Source organism: Tenrec ecaudatus, chromosome 1, assembly GCF_050624435.1.
Source record: "Tenrec ecaudatus isolate mTenEca1 chromosome 1, mTenEca1.hap1, whole genome shotgun sequence".
NCBI classification, from domain to species: domain Eukaryota; kingdom Metazoa; phylum Chordata; class Mammalia; order Afrosoricida; family Tenrecidae; genus Tenrec; species Tenrec ecaudatus.
The window spans coordinates 253,785,128-253,809,751 of record NC_134530.1 but is presented as its reverse complement, the minus strand read 5'-3'; the positions used below and the strand labels follow the sequence as shown (position 1 = coordinate 253,809,751).

Here is a 24,624-nt window from a genome sequence, read left to right as displayed (position 1 = left end):
CTTTCCTCCCCAGATACTCTCTCCACTTGCTTCTGGTGATTACCTTTTGGACTTATTCAGTTAGGTTGACTGTGGAATAAACTGTCATCAGACATGAAGTCTATCTATTCAGAATCTCTGTATCTTTTTCCTAATGACATCCTGGCGGTGTAGTGGTTACACACTTGGCTGTGGTCTGCATGGTCAGCAGTTCGAAACTAGCAGCAGTTCTTGGGGAAAAGACTGAGATTTCTACTCCCGTAAACAGTTACAGTATCAGAAACCCACAGGAGGCCACTATGAGTTAGCATGGACTCAATGGCAGTGAGTGAGAATGCATCCTGATACCCACTTCCCATCAGAAACTCTCATGTTCCTCTCTCCGCTGGACCTTTGAACGCTCTTTTCATGTCTTTTCCTTCCTCTTGTAATTTTGCTCCTTTCCTCAAGCAATTCTTACATTTTCACTTTTAGACTTAAGTCTTGTTGATAATAGTTTGTCTTACGTTCTCCTTTCAAATAGGCTTTACAAGAATAATCCACTTAGAGGTATTTCTGTATTGTTTCCTTGGTTGCCTTTCTCTTGAAAAACCAGCATTTCCTCCAAGTCTTTGAGAGTTGTGCTCATGACATTTGATTCAGAAACAACATATTAATTCTTACTTGGACTCTTATGCTATGCAGAATCTCTGAATTTAAAGCTGGAAGCTCTATACACACAAATTCAATTAAGTTTGTAGCCACCAAACACGGTTTCTTTTTGTGCATATGCTTTATTTTGCATTTAGGTTTTGCAAAGGAAACGAGCAGAGAGTAAATGTAAAGCAAGCAGAGAAAAGAAAAGATCCTTTGGAATTATACAGCTCAAGATTGTTCCATAGTTGTGATATTGAACAACAGAATGATTAATTGAATCTCACAAATTAGAAAATTCAGATTTTTTTTTCTTGGTGAGGCAATCCTGAGTAGTGATAGCATTAGAATAGTCACACCACAGCCTCATCAGATTTCCTTCCCCCCATTTATTTTTTAAGCTATATTAAGATATAATTAACATGCCAGACGATTCACCTGTTTACAATCTATGATTTCATGGTTTTAAGTGAATCACCGATGTGTGCAACTACCCACACAGTCGCATTTGGGGCCTTGCTTTTAATAGTTAGGAATTGTCTATAATCACGAAAATATTTATTAAACTGTAACATGAACAACATACATGTCATGATAAGGTGACCACTGGTTGCTTAGTCACCCTAAGATCTTCATATAACCAGACTTCATAGAACTCTGCAGGGTGGACTCATACCCCAACCTCCAAAGACTGGTGGATTTCTTAGATTGCCTATTCTCGGCTTTGTTGGTAATATGCAATACATAAACATTGTGAACTCCTGTTTATCTCCATATCTCTTTATATTTTCTGTTTACCTGGCATGTACTTTTCATAGGTCCCCATAGATACTCTGTAGCCGTGAGGGCCACCACTCTCAATGTTGAATAGCCAGTGAAGAGCCAGAATCCTCAACACCTCACTGTGTGATTGGTCAGGCGAGTGATGAGGGACTTGGAAATCATACTCAATTCTATCACCCCAATTATCTATCCATCAATGTACTTTCACTTGACTATCTAGAGAGAGTTTTAGACTGAGTGGAAATGAACCTGAACTTGGATGTTACAGTAACTAATTTAAGCTTCCTTCCAAATGAAATGGCCCTGTTTAAGTCAGTATTGAAAGAAGATGCCAGGAACAGGGAAGCATTACTTCACCGCCAGAGTGTGGCCTGGTTTAGCGAGGCCATTTAGCGAGGCACCAGCAATGTAACTTTATATCAGGTTGTTATTTGGGGTTTTGAATAACTTTTGCAAAAGCTGGTTTAGAGATGGGTGAAAGCAAAGAACTGGGGCTGGGTGGAGGGTGTTGGCAGGGGTGCTGAAAATGGTGGTGAAAGCTTTGGGGGTTGTTGAAAGTCAGGGAGAGAACCAACGTAACCCAGTCCAGTCTGTCCAGTGGCAAGGTGAATGAGTGGTCAGAAACACGGGCCCTCATGTGCCCCTGCTGACAGAATCATCCTGACCTCAGATACCAGTTATGCAGATCATAGTTTACCTTCTTCCAAGAACCTGGAGAAATACTTGTGCAGATAGCATTTCCTTCATTCAAAGGTGCACAATTTTATATCCCTGAAATTAGAATCTGTTTTGCAACTGATGGCATGAGATAGTTTGCTTGGCAGTTTTAAAGTTTTATTTATTTATTTAAACATTTTATTAGGGGCTCATGCAGCTCTTATCACAATCCATGCATATACATACATCAATTGTATAAAGCACATCTGTACATTCTTTTCCATAATCATTTTCTTTTTTTACATTTTATTAGGGGCTCATACAACTCTTATCACAATCCACACATATACATACATCAATTGTATAAAGCACATCCGCACATTCCCTGTCCCAATCACTCCCAAAGAATTTGCTCTCCACTTAAGCCCTCTGTTAAAGTTTTATTTTATGGTTGTAAAGTACCGTATATACTTGAGTATAAGCCGGCCCGAATATCATCCGAGGCACCTAATTTTACCACAAAAACTGCATTACAAATGTGCTAAAAAAAACTCGGCTTATGCATGAGTATATATGGTATACATTTTACTATTTTGGTCCTTTTTTGAAAATATTCTTTTATTATTGTTGTTGAGACTATTCCCAGAAAATGTACACCAATTTAATAGTTTCTGTAAATACAGTTCTATGACATTGATTTCATCATTCCAGTTGTGGCGGCCATTTTTCTCCTGTTCTGAGCCGTCCCTCCCCTATTAAACTACTGTCCCCACCCCCACCCCTACAGTTCCTGTCTAATTTTTTAGTTGCTGTTGACAATTTGATCCCTATGTGGCTAGTTCCTAAAAGAGCATGGTGATCAAGCAGACATTCTTTACTAGTTAAGGTAAACTGTTGTTTGGTTTTAAGAAGACTTTAAGGGATTTGGATTTGAAGTTTAAAGATTTTCTCAGGGCTTGTGTTAGTCTGGGTAGACTAGAGAAACAAATTCATAGACATTCATATGTATATGAGAAAGAGCTTTATATCGAAGAGTAATTGTATATTAAGAAGCCAGTCCAGATCAAGTCCATAAGTCAGATGTTAGCCCATAGTGTCTGATACCAGTCTATAAATTCCTCTTCAGACTCATGTAACACACACAATGACACCAAATGCAGGAAGATCACAGGCCAGTGGGTGGAAAGTCTTGTGGATCTAGTGGTTGGTGGTAGAACATCTCAGCACTGGCGTTGGTCTACACATGGCAGGGAGCTGGAGTAGTTCCATGTGGCTTGTCAGTGTAGTTCCATGTGGCTTGTCAGCAGGGAGACGAAGCAGAGAGTGTGTGTGTCTGCCCTCCAGTGAGCTATTGATCTCTGTTGCGCCTCCAAATAAGGTCATCAAGCTGCAGCCTGATTGACAGGCTAGACTCCACCCCTTCCTCAAGTTGACAGTAGCTTATGTAACTACCACAGGGCTATCGTTTTCAGGGGTTCCTTCAGCCCTTATGGTTCCTGAAATTCTTCACTCCATGAAAATTTGAAATTCTGTCTTATATTTTCTTCCATTTAATCAGGATTCTGCTATAGAATCTTTTATCAGAATGCTCGATAATGGTGCCAGGCACATCTCGTTCTTCTGATCTCATGTTAAAGGAGGCAGATGTTCTCGGAGGCAATTAGCCACACATCCCATTTCCTTGTCCTATTCTTGACCTTCCTTCCTCAGTTGCTCAGGCAAACAGAGATGCCATGACACAGTGTAACTAACTCTTAGCAGCATTTTTTTAGTGCTATATGGTATATTTCAAGTTGTCGAACTTCAGTAATAATAATGATTTTACTCCTATTTATTGAGTTTCCTATGTCTCAGGAGCCATTCCAAGTCCTACATGTATCATCTCATGTAATCCTCCCCATTTGTTCATTTTATAACTTCCTGATAAATTCTGGTACTTCATCTGTAGGCTCTTCCTGATCATAATGAATGGACCAGTAGTTTGGAAATGTAGGCCCTTATTCAAGTTAGCACATTTAATCCCACACAAAGTAGCTAAATGTGAGGAGGTGGGAAGGTAGAGGCTCATTTGATGAAACGAGAGGAAAGCAATCGGTTGGAGGAGCACAGGGCCAGTTAGGTGCTATGGGATCTGTTTGAATCTGACATGTGTGAATACCTACTAATACTGGGACATGCACATGACAAAATGTCAAGGCTCCCTCTGCCACTTGCTCATTTTAGCTATTGATCTCTCCCTCCTGCATTGAAAAGAGGAAATTTCCCTGTTGGGGGCACTAAATTGGCACTGCTATTAGACAATGAACGAGTAGAAAACTCGACAACCATCCATTGTCCTTTACCCTCTCCATCTCCGGCAGTAATCCCCAGCAAGCCTTTGCATGGATAATCGACGGGATGTGTGGAGGCCAGTGGCCTCCCAGAGCCGTGGAAGAGCGGCAGACTCGTGGGTTTGTAAATTGATGTGACACAGGAGAGTGCCTTCCTGCATTATTGTCATGCTCAGTTCCACAGAGTGATTTACGAAGAAGCTTGGCCCAGGGTCAGGAAAATAATCTTTGGCAGAGGAAGGCAAAAATGGCCAGTATTAGAAACAAGTATTTTTCACATTCTTATTTCACCTGGATCCTTAGGTAAAATGACAAGAAAGGCGACTTTGTTTCCTTTCTTCCTCATGCCTAGCACGGTGCCTGGCACAGAACACGTCCTTAGTCAATGAAGGAATAGATCTCTATTTTTGATTGCCCCAGGGAACAACACGGTGCCCCAGACCTTGCCTTGTGCTTACCTCCTTCCCTCAATCTGCCCTGCACACATTTCCCTCAGGGCTTGAGTTCTCTACTAAGATGGTTATTACAGCAAACTAGATTGAGAGCATGCGGATATATAGCCTTCGAATGGTCTGTTGATTTCTTTGTCTCTCTTTTTGCTTAGACTTTCTCTCCTCATCTTTAAAACAAAAGTACTGAGCTGAAAGCTCCTTTGAGGGGTGATCGGGAAGCTGGAGGAGTTACCAAGGAGAACATGCTTCAACATGAGTCACGCCATCGTCGTGCCAAGGGTTCCTGTCCCACCCACATCATTTTGGTTTTAGGCCTTTGCCTTGGTGGGTGCATGTCGTGGGGTCTGCTTTGCCAAGCAGTCTCAGCAAAGGGCAGGGCAGAGCTCTGGGGCCTGGGAAGCTCGCCAGGTCCCTGGGATGCTGCAGCGCGGGCAGCTCCCACTTCATCTGATACATCCTTTGCACCCAACCCTTTCTGTCGCTCTTTTCTGGTTCTTTATGGGGTGGGCATTAGATTCTGGTAAACACAAGGAAGGAGCCCCTGGGTGACTGTCCTCGGTTGCTAAGCCAAAGCCTGGAGGCTTGAGTCTATGCAGAGGTGCTGAGAAGTGAGGCACGAGAACTGTAAAGCCAGCTGCGGAGGAGCTTGTGGACACTCGAGGGACCACCACGAGCTACAGTGACGCCATGCGACTGGTCCTATGTTTGCTTGCTTCCTCTTCTTCGATCCGTGGAGAACAGGATGTATTGTCGAGGTTTTGAAATCCTGTTAAACTAAGGGCATCAAAGTGCTGTGGCGGAGCGCTCGGCCCGGCCCCATTCTTCTCACTTTCCACGTTTACTTTGCCGTGTCTGGGTGGTCTTATTGATGTCATCAACTTGTGTCTAGGTAGCAAATTTGTCCCAGTTTTCTTCAAACCTAGGGAAAAAATAAGCTTTTAGAATGTATAAGTCGATGCTGCCCTATGATGTCACACGGAATTAGAAAATTCCATGTGTGCTTGTGCTTCCAGATTCTTCCGCGTTGGCCTGAAGAATGTCCCCTCTGCTGGTGACTTCGGTGGTTTACATGCGTTTGATTGACCGCGGAGTCTGTCTCCTTTGCTTATCTGAGAGCCCCTGAGGCCAAGTCTCATACCTTGCTTCATCTTCTTGGGTCTCCAAACATAGCCTGTGTAGGTCAATGAATGAGTACTTGGTGAAAGCAGTTGGGTAGGACAGGGGGAGAAGAAAGAGGGACATTTCCTAAAACCAAACACATTGCCATTTAATCAGTTCCAACTCTTGGTGACACAATAAGACAGTATGGAGCTGTTGCTCAGGGTTTTCTTGACTGAAATCTTTCAAGAGACACTTCTCCAGGCAGGACTTCCATCTGTGAGTTTGAATAACCAAGTGTTAGAAAACCGTTTTATTGGCATATAATTCACAAATCACACAGTTCAATAATTCAGTCCTATGAAGAAGCGTTGTGTAATCATCACCACACTCAGTTTTAGGACATGTTCTTCTATCATCTTGTACTCATCGTGATTAGCTCCCAATTGCTCCCAACCTCTCCTGCCAGACCCCCAAGGCACCGTTAATATAGGTACTGTCTTTAAAGATTTACCTACCCTGGATTTCATCTACAGAAAAACATAAAAACATCCCTGATACAGTAACAAAGTAAACAGATTTTAAAACTCAGTCTAAGAGAAAGCAGAAAATATTAAAAACTAGAACAAATTTTAACTAGACTAAAAGGGAGGTTGTATAATAAGGTGTTAACTTTTATCCTAACTGCATCTGCAGTAATCCACTTGTCAATGCACTCTGCATGCTAGCAAGGCTGTTCACATCCCTGGTCTCTGGCCAGAGGAGATTCGCCCAAGGCCTAACCCACCAACTTTTACCTTAGCAGCTTGTAAACTGCTAGTACCACCCAGGCTTGAAGAGGGACCATTTCCCTCCTGTAATGACACGGTTACCTCAGCTAGTAACAATAGCTATGGTATTTGCATGATTTCACGTCAACTTGAAGAAATATCAAAGTGTGGAGGAGGTAGGTATTCAACCCATCAATCAGGTCACAGCCTGGGCATGGTGACTCCTTGTGAGCAGGGCCTTCTCTTAAGGAGGACCCTAGGGTGCACACACACACACACACACACACACACACACACACCGCCCCCATCCTTCCCCTCCTGCTGGCCGACCACTCTGAGACCTGATGCTTCTGCAGGACTGTGCACCCACCAACTTCTGCTCTTCCTGCATTGTGCATCATTGTTTGTGGCTGTGTGAGCCTGAAGAGGGGTGTATGGGCTGGTATTGGACTTATGGACTTGAGTTGCGCTGGGCTGAGATGTTCTCTTGATGTCCAGTTGCTTCTTGATATGAAGCTCCTTCTTGCACACATGTGAGTGTCACTGGATTTGTTTCTCTAGTCATCCCGGCCTAACACAGTCACTGACACTACAAGTACTCAGTACATAATCAGCACATAGTCATTCACTAAAACAATTTTAGAGCACACTCAGTATGTGAGATGACCGAGCAAAGGCAACAATTATAACAAGAAAAAAGGGATAAGGTAGCCTCTCTGCCTTCTTGAAGAAATGATAGTAACAGAGTGGGCCAGGTGTGTGAGTGACAAGCAGGCAAGTACAGTGAGAGCACAAGCAAAGGGGGGTCCCCCCCCCACCTGGGAAGTCTAAAGATTCCCACAAGAGCTCTGCTCTTTGGAAACCCTCTGGGACCGTTCTGCCATGTCCTGTACATCACTACAGTCAATTTCAGAACATTTCTTCTCATAGTCATTGTTGTAGACTCCCCATTTCCCCCCAACCTCCCCTGCCTCGCCCCCATCCAGTCACTGCCTCTCTAGATATACCTATCCTGGATTTCATATACAGAGAAGCACACAAAACACAACACAGTCTCACAAAGTAAACAACAACGATGAGACAACACAGAAAACAATCTCAAGGAGGAAGCAGAAAACATTAAACACTGAAACAACTTTCAAAAGGGGGATCAAGTGATAGTGTATTGCATTTTAGCCTAACTACATCTGCCATAATCAGCTTTACCATGCTCTCAAGATCCTAGCCAGGCCACTCATATCCCTCAGCCAGCATCGGAGAGGCTGCACCAGAGACTTCATCCGTGTGCGGACCCTGCTCGTGGATCTTGGGCTTTCACTGTCATCCGTAGCCTTCTGCAAACAGGGTGCTCATATTATTCACAGTCCTTGGATCATACAGGCTGGTGTGCTTCTTCCATGTGCACTTAATTGACACTTCACTTCGATGGCGGCTTGTTTGAAGACAAGCTTTTAAAACCCTAGATGCTATTCTGGCTGATAGCCGGGCACCCTCTGCTTTCTTCACCACAGTTTGCTCTAGCACCCTTATTTTCAGTGATCTCTTTATGAAGGCGAACATCAAGCAGGACCTTATCAGAAGAACTGATCTTAAATTGGGGTTGGAATTCAGTGGGAGCCCACAATCCATTCAGATAGCTACAATGTACATAAGTCTCTGGTTCACTTTGGGGACATTCTTGTCATTTTATGATAGAGAACAGTATAAATCATTTCCCTGGGCCATAAGGTAGTTCTACTGATAGTGTCATTAATTTAGCCAGTGGTATAGATTTCAAAACACTATTGAGGAAGGGAAATTATGCACGAATGGACTGGTTTCAGACTGCAATATATGAATTGTCCTATATAGATTCAACTCTTAAGTGGGAGACACTATTGACACAAATAATTGGAGTAGGTAATAAGAGAAAACTTCCAATAACACTCATTAATAAAGGCTGAACCATGACTACACGTCACACGAAAGCAAGGCGGACATTACAATAGGCAATATATGGTAATCCCAGGCTACCATTTATTGGCCACCCTTGAGGCATAGGATCCACAGCAAAGCTCAACACCCAGTAGGGGGCACTTTCATGTGATGTTAATCCTCCTGGGTTTCCCTCCCTGAGGTGGCAAGGGTGATCTGGATGGCAAGCCCTTGTTTGCCCAAATACCTGCCGGGGATAATGAAGCAAAAGCAAACACCTGTTGCTGTTGAGTAGACGTGCCCGATCCAGGTTCCAGGGCTGTGATATTTGCCACATCTTTCTTCTGTGGAGCAGCTGACTTCTTGTTCGGCCGCCAAGTGCTTATGAGCTGCATTATCAGGGAGAGACTCTGCATACCTTAACTAATTAATTTTGATTGAGATCAACCTTATGGAACTGAGTAGAACTGACTTTAAATTTTCACAGGAATAGACAGAGGAGTGGCTGGCGGATTAGAACTACTGACTTTATGGTGAGCAGCTCCGTGCATAGCCCCATATGCCTCCCTCACTGGCAGGGAGTTTTCGTTTTAGCTAAAGGAATACATTAATTTCTACACTGCGAGTGCAACTGCAGTACACATTTGAATTCATCTTTCCTTTGGGTACGTCAAGCAATTGGCTAGTGTTCATTTTTATATTTCCCATGGAAAAGTTTTCTGTAGTCTTCTTTCCTCCATTAACTTAAGGTAAAATGACAGATGATTCGAGTCACACGGTATTATATTCAGTTCAGCCCCTGTCGGGTGATGTACACTACCTGGCACACCTCATTCATGAATTACTCCTGGGCTCAAGGCCAGTTACAGTGAAGAGAACTGACTCTCCCTGAGGGTAGATGTTTGTACCAACATCATAGAAAGGTAATCATGAAACTAGATGATTATAGAAGAAGACATATTCGGAGAGGCAAAGTGAACATAAGAATTGTTAAGTATTATCTACAGGAGAAATTTGAGCTCATGTTGGTAATAAGCTTTTTACATAGGACCATGACGAAATGACATTTTAAAAAACATTTGATTAGGGGCTCATACAACTCTTATCACAGTCCATACATATACATACATCAATTGTATAAAGCACATCCGCACATTCCCTGCCCCAATCATTCTCAAAGCATTTGCTCTCCACTTAAGCCCTTTGCATCAGGTCCTCTTTTTTTTTCCCCCTCCCTCCCCCCGCCCCCCTCCCTCATGTGCCCTTGGTAATTTATACATCGTTATTTTGTGATATCTTGCCCTATCTGGAGTCTCCCTTCCCCCCCTTCTCTGCCGTCCATCTCCCAGGGAGGAGGTCACATGTAGATCCTTGTAATCAGTTCCCCCTTTCCAACCCACTCACCCTCCACTCTCCCAGCATCGCCCCTCACGCCCCTGGTCCTGACAAAATGACATTTTTAACAGAAAAGGTTCTTGTGGCAGAGCTATAGAAACCCACAACAATAGCCTGCCGTACGCTATTTTAAAATCGCATAGAAGGTCTGAGCCCCAGAATTTTGGAGGAACATTAAACGATGAGAATTATGTCACAGAGCCTTATACTTTTGTACACATTAGACAGACACCTACAAGAGCACCTTCAGAAAGTTGGTGGAAGAATGGAGTTCAAGAACAATAAATCTTTTCCAGGGAGTTTTGAAGCTACCCTCCTCTCGTTATCAGATAGATGACCTATAAGGAGGTGGAATATCGGGGAAACAACAGTGGGCAAATTTGTGAGTATCATTTCTGTTTTGCTTTCTGTTATCAAGGACAACTGTGTATGGTTTAAGTTCTGCTGAGAGTCTAGCCCTTAGAAAATGAAAACATGGATGGATGTCAGAAAGCAAGTCCATATTCTAAAGAGACTTTATTCTCATCCTCTTTTTTTAACATCTGACAGTTTGACCTTGAGAAAGCTGTGAAACAGTAAGCACAAGCGTGTGATTGCTCTTCTCTCATTTACGGTATTGACCTTGGTATTGATTTGAGCCCTGGCAAGTCATTGTGGAGTAGTTTGTCGAGTTAGTGTGTGCTGCATATCTATTGGGGTTGCATCTTAGAACGTGACGAGACACATCTGCAGTTGGGGAGTCAGATAGTACTTGGAGGCACCAACACCCAGAAGGATACATTTTCAAGTTGACTTTTCAACCATATGGGATACAGATGTTATCTTAATATTTTTTTCTTCTATTGAGAATTATTTTATTTTTTGCTTGTATTATAAAGTGTACTTACGGAATCTTTAATAATACCGCTACTACATAAAGACAAATATTTCTTTTTACCATTTAACAAAAGGATGACTTAATTTACTTTAAACTTGTTTTGTATCTCCCCCCCAAATTATTTATCAGCACAAAGTTTGAAATGAAATAGTTTTTGTTTGTACCTTCCATGTAGCATCATGCCCTTATGACCTGAAGTTTAACATTCTTATCATTTACTCTTTAAGAAATCAGCAGAAATTTCACATTGTACTTCTAAATGATGATATAAAAGATGTGAGTGCTAGATGCAAACATACTTAACAACTGGAGACCTCCATCATTTTTATTACATCTGCTAAAAATAAAATTAAACATTCTTTATGTATCCTCTTTCTAACACACATTTTGATCTCAGAGACCACTTTGGTGCTGTATAAGAATTTTGGTCAATAACAGTCACTATATGGAGCATCTTGAACCAAATATTTAGAATGAACATTTTAATGTAACTAGTTCACTTGCTCTCCAGCATCCCTGTTTTCTGTCTTGAAGCAGTGGTCTATTGTGTGTACAAATGAAACCATATATTACCAAGAAACAATTGTAAACGCTCTACTTGTCAAACTCCTGCAAGGCTAGCACCTCTGTGAGCCATGGGCATAGTCATCTGCCCCATCTCCAAAAGCTGGAGGCTCTCCAGCTTCTTCAAGAGAGTAGTTGTTGTACCTATTGATTCTTGAAAATGGAAATAAATGCCATAACCTCTGCTAATGTTGTGAGCCTTCTGGAAGCACTTTTGTGATTCCTGGAATTCACAGACCCCCATTTGGGAAATGTTGCCATGAGCTGACCTCCTCCCCAAGTTGGTGGGACTCCCTCTCATTGTTCTTCTGGGTTCAAGATCACAAACCTTCACCTCCAGGGCAAGGAAAAGATGATGAATGTGTGCCAAAAGGAGGGAGTGGGAGTGGAGACATTAGGAAAGGCTTGAATTGAGTCCTGAAAGATGGATATTTGTCTGTAGAGAGGAGAGATGGGAAGTGCCTTTTAAAGTCTTTTAAGGTATATGAGGAGAATCTGGGTGGGGCGGTGATGGTGATAGCTGTGAAAATCTGTATTTAATAAAATGCCATATACCATGGAAGGAAGCCTGAATAAAATACTTAGTGTGCTTTTAAAATTACAAGCGAGTGGGACAAGAGGAAAGTAAAAGGAAATAGAGGAGGCGAAGGAATTTATAGAGTTCTAAATACAGACATGTATATATGTAAATATGTAAGTACATTGATATAAAATGATAGGGGTCTAGATCTATATACATATTTTATTTCTAAAGTATTAAGGCAGTGGATGGACATTGGACTTCCACTCAAATACTCTCTCAGTGCAAGAACACTTTGTTCTACTAACCTGGAACTATGTGATGCTCACCTTCCCTGTCATTACCACTGAAGACAATGCGGGTGCATAAGCAAATGTGGTGAAGAAAGCTGATGGTGCCTGGCTATCAAAAGATATAGCATCTGGGGTCTTAAAGGCATGAAGAGACACAAGCAACCATCCAGCTGAGAAGCAACAAAACCCAAATGGAAGAAGCACACTAGCTTGTGTGATCATGAGGTGTCGATGGGATCAGGTATCAGGTATCAAAGACCCAAAACAAACCAAAAAAATCATATCAATGTGAATGAGGGGGAGGACAGAGGGGAGACCCAAAGCTTATCAGTACATCTTTGGACATCCTCTCACAGAAGGGCCACAAGGAATAGACTAGCCAGTCAGGGTGCAGTATATCACCAATGAAACACACAACTTTCCTCTAATTCTTTAATGCTTCCCACCCCCTACCCTCCACTATCATGACCCCAATTCTACCTTACAAATCTGGCTAGACCAGAATATGCACACTGGTACAGATAAGAGCTCGCAACACAAGGAATCCAGGATAGATAAACCCCTCAGAACCAATAATGAGAGTACCCATACTAGGAGGGTAAGGGAAGGGGAGTGGGGGCGGGGGGAGTAAGGGAGAACCAATCATAATGACCAACTTATGACCCCCTCCTAAGGGGATGGACAACAGAAAAGTGGGTGAAGGGAGAATGTGGTCGGTGTAATATAAAAATAATAATTTGTAAATTATCAAGGGTTCATAAGGAAGGGAGGGTGGGGGAGGGAGAGAAAAAATGAGGAGCTGATACCAAGGGCTCAAGTAGAAAGAAAATGCTTTGAAAATGATGATGGCAGCATATGTACAAATGTGCTTGACACAATGAATATATGTATGAACTGTGAGAAGAGCTGTATGAGCCCTAAATAAATGATTTTTTAAGTTGTTTTATCAACAGAACATTTGCTCATGCAGCACTTTTATAGTTTGCTAGCATTGGGCACATTCACCATACTGTCCGACCATCCCCATTATTCTCTTCCGGTTATTTTCCATGGACAGAAACTCAGTGCCCCCAAGCAATGACTCCCTCTTCCCCGCTCTCACCCCCCACAGACAACCACTTTGAATTCTCTACATTTACCTCTCTCACCACAGTGGGATCAGATAGTGCTTATCCTTCTATGACTTGCATATTTCACTCCACATAATGTCCTCCAGATGTATTTACGTTCTGGTATCTATCTGGACTTCCTTTCTCTTGAACACTAGGCAGTTTTCCATTGTCTGAGATGGACCATAGCTTGTTGCTCCCTTCATCTCGTAGTAGACATTTTGATGATTTCCATCATTTTGCAGTTGTGAAAAGTGCACTGGTGAATATTAGTATACAAGTCTGTGTGTTCCTGCTTCCAGTTTCTTTGGGTATATATTTAGGGGTAGAATTGGTGAGTTCTATGTTTAGATTTCTAAGTAACTGCCAAACTCTTTTTCATGGTGGCTGTGCCATTTTGCATTTCCACTAGCAATGGATGAGGCGTTCCGACAGTTATTTGGCACATAATCATGGTGTGCCCCATGTACTGAATGAAAACAAACAGGATACACACTCACTGCCATAGAATCATTCCAACCCTTAGCCACCCAAGAGGACAGAGGAGAACTGCTTCAGAAGGGTTTCCCAACCCACTTGTTAACTCACTGTGCTCCAGAACACACTGCATTTGTCCCTGATTAATAAGCAGCAAATCAATCAAGTCTTCGCACTGGTCTGAGGGATCGAACTAAGGAAAACGATGGGCTAGAAGATGAGTTAGAATGGAGAGGAAGAATGGGCAAAGAGATAGGAACAGGGCACGATAGAGCTTGGACACATAAGCTGCTACAAAAATTAATAAAATTCACTGAGTAGGGATCAAGAATGTTTCATGGAGAAAGAGATGGCTGTTGACATTTCCCTTGCTAGATAGCTATTCATTTTTTAAAATCCCACCAGAATAAACTTGTTGTGGAAAAGACTTTAATTTGATTCATAGCTCAAAAAAGTAATGTTTAATTTTCTTTTTTTAAAAACATTTTATTAGGGGCTCATACAACTCTTATCACAATCCATACATATACATACATTAATTGTATAAAGTACATCTGTACATTCTTTGCCCTAATCATTTTCAAAGCATTTGCTCTCCACTTAAGTCCTTTGCATCAGGTCCTCTCTTTTTTTAGTAATATTTAATTTTCATTGGATTCAAAAGTTAAATAATTAGTTCTGTTTTGAGTGTTTTCTTGTTAGTTGATTACTTCGGGTCATTTACTGAATGTACCTTAGTGTATGTTAAAATTCCGACCTTACCCCTCAAGAACTCATACCCAGTTAAAAATGTTTAAAGTTTCAAACAGGGAAACACAGACTCTTTTGTCCAATATATTTCCCATCCATTTTATATGCTGAAACATACACAGGCCGCATACTGTTGCAGCTTAATGCAAAACATGTGCCTGTTTAGCCATTGAACTAGTCTATGTTTAAAATATGTGTATGGACATCAATTTATTTCCTGATTGGAAATTGCAGTTTTATCAAACTTTTCGAGGAAAAGTGCCAAATCATGATAAGTTGCACTCAATTTCATGTAAACGCTTTTTGGAGCCGTGCAAGTGTCTCAAAGGACCAAGTGTGTTTTTATACTCTGTGCTCTTTCATATAAACCTGATGCAGGGAAACTGGTGGCACTGCTTTTTCCTCCACTGGAACTGTGTCGTGAGGTCAGCATCCATTTGTGTTCCTAGTTCATGTCAAGCCTCTAGTGGCCTCGTCTCCTTTCTTTTAGATGAGCTTTGCTCTGTTTGTCCTAAATTTATATCTTTAGCCCTAACTGCCACCCTGAGCGCTAGATGCCCACTTTTAGTCTTGGCTTGGATGTCCAGTCAGCCATTTCACACTTACCGCAACTAAAACAGAACTATTAGACTTCTAAACTCTACAACAAATCTGTTTCTCCCATAGTCACATTAGTCATAATAAATAGCAACTATAATCTTCCATTTGCTGAAGCCAAACTTTCCAGCATGAATGTTTTCATTCCTCATAAACAATCTATCACTAAATCCAGGGAACAGTACCGACCCCTTCTCCCTACCTTCTGCTACCAACATCCCTACCACCGTCATCTCTCCTCTGTGCTCTTGCTGCAGCCTCTTAACTAGTTTCGCTCCATCTATCATGTCCTTTTACAGCATCCCAAGTGACCATATCAAAACAGATATCAGTCCATTCACTCCTCAGCTAGGACCTACCACTGGCTTTCTGTCTCATCCAGAATAAAATTTGATACCCTCTTGTGCCCCCAAAGCCCTTGAAGATCTAGCTACCCCTCTGATATTATATCCCACCTCCTTATTGTTCCATAATCTGCTTGGGTCATATGAGCCTTCTTGCTCTTATTCTGCACTACATCCAGCACCTTCCTACCGCAGGGCCTTTGCACTTGTTGTTTTTCCTGGCATGATTTCCCATTGCATACATCCGCATGTGTTCATTTCCTTCAGGGCTCTCCTTAAATGTCACCGTATCCTAGTGGACTTACTGGCCAGCATTTCCCCCTGCACACTTCTGTTCTTTCCCTTTGCCTCCTGATGTATGACAATGTCTCTATTACTCGCTTTTCATTAGTCTCCTTCACTAGAATAGACGCTCCATGAAGGCAGGAACTTCACCTGTTTTCTTTTTTTTCCTTTTAATCATTTTATTGGGGGCTCGTACAATTTATCACAATCCATCTTTCCATCCATTGTGTCCAGCACATTTGTACATATGTTGCCATCATCATTCTCAAAGCATTTTTTTTCCTCTTGAGCCTTGGTCTTTGTGTACACTGCTATCTCCCCACTACCTGTCTGAGCTGTGAGGTGTGAACAGGATCTAGGGTTTCTGATTCTAGGTCGATTACACTCACTACCTTCGCTTTTGACCTTATCACACAAATGAGGATTTAAATTCTTTGAACACTCAGTGGTAGGAGATAGAACTGTGCTGTGTGTGTGGTGTTGTGTGCCCAGAGGAAAACCTTCCTGGGCTGGCTGTGGCTTGTCATCAATTGTGATCCCAGACCCACTCTGGATGTATGTCCATCACGCTTTATAGTCATAAAGGGCGACTGCTGTCGCTTCCCAGGTATACAGTGTACTTGAAAACTGCAGGCAGTTTGCTTCGGTGAAAAATCTGATAGGCGAAGAGTCTGGTGCTCAGTAAATAGCTTATTTGTATTCTGAATTTGAATATTTCATGTGACTGTGTGACTTGTATGGGGGTGGGGTGTGGATTAAACTAATATGAACGTGCCCAGTGCTGGTTAACGCAGTGTTTTTTACAGGATGTTGGTACTTCTGAAGTTTCACTGCCCAACATTGTGTCCCAGATCTTGTTGTTTTGCAAATGAAAGAGCCTGCGTATTTCACTTGGATCATTCCAGAGCAGCTACTGACAGCCTGCTGTGTTTTGTTTCGCGCATGTTTGGGTTTGGGCCTGCGACATTTCCTAAGTGACTCTGGTAATCCTGAGGGGCTCTCCCTTGTTTTCACAGGTGATCTGCAACTCTTTCACCATCTGTGACCCCGAGATGCAGGAAGTTGGTGTTGGCCTCTACCCCAGGTATGGCTGACAGCATTTCTTTACTGGAAGAAGTGGTTTTAATTCCCACCTAGGCCCCCAGCCTGTCAGAGGTAGCTAGAAAGGCTATTTGGGAGAAAGCCGGGCCTCTACTCCCATGAACAGTTGCCGTCTTGGAAACTCGCGCGGCAGGTCGGCCCTGCCTGATCGGGCTGCTAGGAGTCGGCAGCGATGCCATGGCGGTGAGTCATGGAAAGGCTGTGGCAGCAGTTCGTTCAAGATCCACGCTTGGAGCTGGATGACAGCTCATCAGAGAAGGGAAAAGGTTGCCTTTTGTAATTCCACGTTACGTGCTGTCGTAGTAACAGACAGACAGACCTCAGTCCCAGTAATTGGTACTTGGGTGCTTTGGGGTTGAAGATTTAGTCAGCCCACCCCTGCCTGGATTTTATTGCCCAGCCTCCTGAGTTGAAGCCCAACCTTATTTGCCCAGACTCGCGGGACTGTCCCAACTCATCCATGGAGGTGTTCACGCACTCTGAGTCCCATTGGCAACTTCGCGGTCTCGGCCCTCCGACGAGCAGTTTCCAGCAGTCTCATGACTGAGCTACGAGACAGCTCCTCTATAGACACTACACAGTCACTCCTGTTCGCACTTTGTTTTTAAACTAGTCGGGTCCAAATGAAGGAGCCCTGGTGGCTCGGTGGTTAAGCACTTGCCTGCCGACCCAAAGCTCAGCAGTTTGAACCCCCGGCCCCTCCTGGGAGAAAGATGCGGTAGCCTGCTCCTCCGGGGATGACAGCCTGAGCAACCCTGTGGGGCAGGTCTGCTCACCTCCAAGTCAGTGTGTTTGCTTTGATTTTAGAACTCAAAGGCAAGCACATTCATTCTTATGATTAATTGTAAAGCTAAGCATTTGGCTTTTTATATTTTTCACAATACTCACAATTTTTCACCATACTCAAAATTTATACTCACAGTGATCCTATAGGGTATGATAAGACTGCCCCCTGAGTTTCCGAGGCAAACTCTCTATGGGAATAGAAAGCCAACTCTTGGTTCCAAGGAACAGATTGTGGTTTTCAACTGCCGACCTTGCAGTTAGCAGCCCAACACATAACTACACCACCAGAGCGCCGTAGTATCATGGGTGGTTAACGTAGTTTTCCAACACAGTAATTTAATGGTTAAGAGCTGGCTCTGAATTCAGGCCAACTGGTTTAAGTTTAGTCACCATTGACTAGTTGTGTATTTAACTCCGGTGCATCAGATTCTTTATCTGTACATGATCCTACACGATGGTTTTCTTTCTTTCTTTTTTATTTTCTTAAGATGGTTTTCATGATCAAGTTGGATAACATATGCTTAAGTGCAAATAAAGTACTCACTCATAGTTATTATGATTATCAATTTATGTGATAACTTAAACTTGACCCATTTTCCAAATGGCAAAAAAAAAATGCACCTCTAGGGTAATAGAATGACTACTTAGATCAAGGCCCAGAATGCCTCAGGAACCGGTACCTAGTTAACCAGCTAACTTCCGCATTCGATTTAAAGGAGGTGTGTGTGAGCTGCTGACCCAGCAGTTGCAGCCCAACTCTTGGTCCACCACACCACCTTCGTTTGCTCCTGTTGCTGTTGGGTGCCATCCAGTGATTGCAACCCATAGCGACCCGGTGCACAGCAGAAGGAAACCCTGTCCTCACTTTGTTGCTGTGCTTGGGCCCACTGTTGCAGCCACTGTGTCATTCCGTCTCATCGCGAAGCATGATGTTCTTCCCCCGAGGCTGGGCTCTCCTGACAATTCAAATGCACCAAATCTTTTGCCCAAAGTATTCATTAAATGTATTTGTTCTACCTTTACTGCCTGAGTCATAATCATCTCCCCCCCCCCTTTTTTTCTTACCCTTTCCCCCAGTATATCTTTGCTCAACCACAGCTGTGACCCCAACTGTTCGATTGCCTTCAACGGGCCCCACCTTTTGCTGCATGCAGTGCGAGACATCGAGATGGGAGAGGAGGTAAGGAACCTGGGCCTCATGCCTTCCTTTTCCATCAAAGATCCTCTTCTGTCTATGTGAAGGACTTCCAACCTTGAACCCAACTGGGCTTCAGTGGCAGATTTTCATTGCCAAAGACAGTTCTGATTGAGGGTGTACAAGCGAGATGTGTGAGTATGACAGGGTGTATGCTTTATGCACATGCATGGGAGTCATGAAACCTCCTCTGTGATGACAGTTCATCACCTCAATGTCCCCGTTTGCGGTCATCCTTTCATTGGTAGGGAGAGCGCCTCAGCTTGTGAGTGGAATTCCAAGGGCTTGATCCCGATGTCATTAATCTCATTTTGAAGATTATTCAATTTTATATGGTTAAGAAGGCAAACACGCTTTCCTCTATCAAGCCTCTATAAACCCATCAATACTACACGTGGAATAGACAGAGACATGTAGCGGAGATTTGGCCTTGGCCGTGCTAGCTGTGGAGCTCTGGTTGCCTAGTGGTTACTTGTTAGGCTGCTCAAAGTAAGCCGGTCAGAACAACCAACTGCTCCTTGGGGAAAAGGTGGGCTTTTTACTTCTGTAAAGAGTCATACTCTTGGGCAGTTCTACCCTGTCCTCTAGAGTCCCTAGGTGTCCACCTTGACTTGACGGGGTGAGTTTGGTTTTGGGTTTATGCAAGTTGAGCAGACCGCTCAGTCTCTTGGTGCAGAAACTTCCGAGCAGCCGAGGTCGCACAGACAACTGCTAATGGTCTGGTCTAGGGCCGCTGAACCTGAGCCTGCCTTGGGTTCACATGATTACTACCTTGCTAGGTCTAGGGTTGCATGCAGGCGTCCTCAAACTACGGCCCGCGGGCCCGCCAAGGACATTGATCCAGCCCGCTGGGTGTTTTTGCCCTATTTGTTTTTTTGCTTAAAAAAAAATAAGATATGTGTAGTGTGCATAGGAATTTGTTCATAGTTTTTAAAACTATAGTCTGGCCCTCCAACGGGTCTGAGGGACAGTGAACTGGCCCCCTGTTTAAAAGTTTGAGGACCCCTGCTTGTATGGATTTCTACTTTCTAGGATCCAGTTTCTTTCTACCATCAAATTAAAGTGGATGTTTATTGCAAAGAAAACACAGTAGCATCCGCTGTTATTGCATGTATGTAGCACTCAGCCAACAAAACCTAAACTCAAAGGCACCATATTTTAGGTAGACAAGAATTTCGATTTCATTAGATACTTTCAAACTGATTTTCATTAAGTGTAGCCTCTTACACACTCACTTGCTGATTTTCCAATTCGGGGGACCAGTGTTCTAAGTACACTGGGCCATCTGTCAACAAATGGACAACTTAGATTCTTTTTTCCTAGAACCGTGTATGTATCAGGAGAGGTAAATGGGTACCACTGTCCATTTTCAGCAACAATATATAGGGATGGAAGAGTGATTATTGTTGTCGATAATGACAATAATATGATGACCTTTGAGTAAATTAGAAACAAAACACTATAAAATAGGCTAACTTGGTTAGAAACCAAACAATACTAGATATGCTTGGAATTATTCAAAGTGATCAAGAAACATTTTCATATCCATTTTCTAGGCTTGGTTGTCAATTATTCTCCTCAACTGGTTTTTTAATGCTTGCCTCACTTAAAAAATTTTTTTTAAAACTTTTCTTTCCATCTCTGGAACAATCTTTCTTCTTACCCAATATAAAATAGTACTGCTCAGCACCCTATAAGTCCAAACACCAAACTCACTGCCATCGAGTTAATCCTGGCCTGTGGGGCCCTAAAGGACAGTGTAGAACTGCCCCTGTGGGTCTCTGAGACTGGAGTGGAAAGCTTCATCTTCCCCTATGGACCAGCTGGTGGTTTTGAACTACTAACCTCGAGGTTAGCAGTCCAATGCATCACCACCTTACTACCAGGGCTACTTATTATGTATCAAAGCATCTTCTCAAGAAGGAGGACTGCTCGTCAGAGCACGTGGAGAAAATAACTTCTCCTTCTCCTTATCATTATACGTTCCTGGTGAATGACATTTTCTGTGCTGAATAATCCTCCCTCTGTCTGCCCACAATTTCTACCTGCCGTGTTGTCACATGCCCTTTAAGTGCCTCTGAAACACCATCCCTTCTAGAAAGCTTTCCAGATTTTCCAAATGCATTGCACATCTTTCCCTCTGTGTGGCTTTGGCACTTATTATGGCTCTCCTTGGGACTTCTGTTGAGATGAGAACTTTTCAACCTGTGGGTTGTGACCCCTTGGCGGGGGGGGGGGGGGGTGTCGAACGACCCTTTCACAGGGGCCGCTCAATTCATAACAGTAGCAAAGTTGCAGTGATGAAGTAGCAAGGGAAATAACATGACGGTTGTGAGTCACCACAACATGAGGAACTGTATTAACGGGTCACGGCATGAGGAAGGTTGAGAACCACTGATAAAGGACAGCTGGAAACCATACAAGGTTCCACAACCACATTGCGAGTCCCACTGTGAAAATGCCTGGCCTTTTGGCTCCGTCCACCTCTAGCTATCCTTTTAGAGACCTTTGGATGACTTACTTTCAAATCAGCCTCAAGTGTCAGACTTTTCTTTTTAAGGATTTTCATTGTAATGCTGAGGTGCTGGTGTTTGTGTGTTTTCGTCTCCTCACTTGCACACCTGATAGGGAACAATGTTTGTGTTCTGGTTGTGTTAGGTTTCGATGTCCACTTTGTGGCCTACAGTCTTTAAAAGTATGTATCCAGGAAGAAAGCTGGGTAGTGCAGGCCATCCTCAGGGGAATTGCTGGCTAGCAGGGGCTGTAGCGATTGTAACCAGTGTCGCTGCTGTCAGCTTTCTCTGGAGCCATATTAAATGCAGGAAATATCACTTCTCGGCCTTTTGGCTCAGATCAAGTGTAAATAGAGGAAATGTGTTTTCCATAAACCAAGCAGGTCAGTATGCCTAATGTCAGTTTTCATCGAAAATACCTTGAAAATAGTAGAATCTATTTGTATTCTTTACATATTTGTAATTTATCCAGAAGAGATTCACAACATGCTTGACACTGAGTGTCAGACACTCGTTGTTGTGGTGGTGGTCGTTGTTGTTAGGTGCCATCAAGTCAGTTCTGACCCATGGTAACCCTAAGGACAACAGAACGAAATGCTGCCCGCTTTGGCACCATCCTCATAGTTGTCCCTCTGCTTGAGCTCGTTCTTCCTGCCACTGTGTCCTTCCATCTGGTTGAGGGCCTCTCATCTACCTAGTGGGGGAAGCTTCTAGAGAAGTGGATCTAGAATTGTAAAGACTGTAGAGCCAGAGTGTGGTAATGCAGAGGCCAGAGACAGAGAGATAAGTTCACAAAGTAAGGAGCAGGTCACATCAATAGACTGAAGAATTTGGGTGTGACTAGCAGATTAGGGACGATGCAGGGGCCACACCAAGGATCCCTTGTGGGTCTTATCAAGGACCTCAGTTCATCCATAGGTGACATGCCAGTGTCTGGCACCTAGTAGGCACTTGGTAAGTATATGTGGATGGGAAAGGGGCAGGCAATGGGGAGTAAAGGCTTTTGTACTGCACGATGGCCGTTCAGTAGAAATGGAAGATGGGGAGAATGAGGATCAGCTGATGCAATAATGTAGTACCGGTGACAGCCCGAAGTCGGTGATGGGTGATTGACGGCAGGGGATTTAAGGAATATGATACTTGGAACCTGAAGTGAAGAATATTGAATGATTGGCTGACAGTGGTGTGCGATAGGCAGAAGAGATAAAAATGATACCCTGGTTTAACTTCAAAAAGAAGTGAGATTTTAAAAATATATTAGTTCAGTTCAGAGCTAGTATTAGCTCCCCCCCCCCCCCCAATGTCACTGTGACATGTGATTCCAGTAGTGGAAACGAGGTTTAATTTTAATTTCCTCCACTTGGGAGAAAGTCGAGGCTCTCTGCGTCCATGAAGATGGACAGTCTCAGAAACCCTGCGCCGAGTCTCCGCGTCATTGGAAACGACTCAAAGGCAGTGGCTGTAGTTTGCTGGGCTTTTTTATCCACTCAGTCCTAAATGATGACTGTTTTTGCCGAGAAAAACATGCTCTCTAGTAGAGAGGACTGACTGCCCCTTCCATAGGCCACAGGACTGCGGCAAGGCGACCGCGGTGACATTCCTCCTGCAGCGCTGTTTGCTCTGTGCTATTCAAGCATTCGCTGGTCAACGGCAACGTTTCATCCCTGTGTTTCTGCTAAAGGAGCCCGACATTTCACGAACAGAGCCTCCAAAACCCTGACAAGTCAATGAATCTTTAATTATGGGTTTTTGGCTGATAAAATCAAAGTATTTAGCCGTCATTGTTGCCGCAGTCTGCCACAGGGTCAATACCAACTCTCACCGATCACAGTGTAGAACGGTCCTGCTCAGTTTCCGAGGCTGAAATCTTTTTTTAAATCATTTTACTGGGGGCTTGTACGACTCGTATCACAATCCATATATCCATCCATTGCCTCAAGCACATTTGTACATATGTTGCCATCATTGTTTTCAAAGCATTTTCTTTCTACTTGAGCCGTTGGTATCAGCTCCTCATTTTTCTTGCTCCCTCTCCCTCCCTCCCTTCCCTACCTCCCTCCCTCTCTCATGAACCCTTGATAATTTATAAATTATTATTATTATTATTATTTTCATGTCTTACACTGTCCAATGTCTCCCTTTATCTCCTTGTCTGTTCTCCATCTCCTGGGAGGGGGTTATAGGTAGGTCATTGTCTCCATTTACCCCCTTGTCTGTTGTCCATCCCCCCAGGAGGGGGTTATAGGTAGGCCATTGTGCTCAGTTCCCCTTTTGTCCCCCACCTTCCCCTTACCCTCCTGGTACGGCTACTCTCAATATTGGTCCCGAGGAGTTTATCTGTCCTGTATTCCCTGTGTTTCCAGCTCTTATCTGTACCCATGTACATGCTCTGGTCTAGCCAGATCTCTAAGGTAGAGTTAGGGTCATGATAGTGGAGGTGGGGAGGAAGCATTAAAGAATCAGAGGAAAGCTGTATGTTTCATCAGTGCTATACTGCACCCGGACTGACCCGTCTTCTCCCCACGACCCTTCTGTAAGGGATGTCTAATTGCTTACAGATTAGCTTAGGGCCTCCACTCTGCACTCCCCCACCCTCACCAATTCACATTATGATTTTGCTCTGGGTCTTTGATGCCTGATCCCTGATCCCATCGACACCTCAAAATCACACAGGCTGGTGTGCTTCTTCCATGTGGACTTTGTTGTTTCTCAGCTAGATGGCCACTTGTTTATCTTCAGGCCTTTAAGACCCAGATGCTATATCTTTTGATAGCGGCACCATCAGCTTTCTTCACCACATTTGCTTATACATCTGCTATGTCTTTAGTGATCATGTCAGCAAGGTGAGCATCTCAGAGTGCCGGATTATTAGAACAAAGTGTTCTGTATTGAGGGAGTACTTGAATAGAGATCCAATGTCCATCTGCTTCCTTAATGCTAAACGTATAAATATATGTACATAGATCTATTTCCCCATCAATATAAATATATTTACATATGTACATGCCTGTATTTAGATCTCTATAAATTCCCTTTGCGTCTATTCCTCTATCCCCTTTTACTTTCCTCTATCCCCTTTTACTTTCCTCTATTCCCTTTTACTTTCCTCTTGTCCCACTATCATGCTCAGCCTTCATTTGGATTTCAGTAATTCCTCTCAGTTACATTGCCCTTGATGAAGCTCTACCAGACCTCCTACACC

General features: G+C 43.2%; 1 protein-coding gene across 2 annotated transcripts in view; it reads left to right on the top strand.

Moving 5' to 3' along the window:
- The window catches only part of SMYD3 (SET and MYND domain containing 3), a 769,033-nt gene that overhangs the window by 566,102 nt on the left and 178,307 nt on the right, over positions 1-24,624 (top strand). For both annotated transcript variants that reach the window (XM_075540594.1, XM_075540595.1), the window contains 2 exons: positions 16,844-16,911; positions 18,792-18,894. In XM_075540594.1, coding sequence (XP_075396709.1) covers positions 16,844-16,911; positions 18,792-18,894 — 171 coding nt within the window. The remainder of the gene's footprint in view (positions 1-16,843; positions 16,912-18,791; positions 18,895-24,624) is intronic.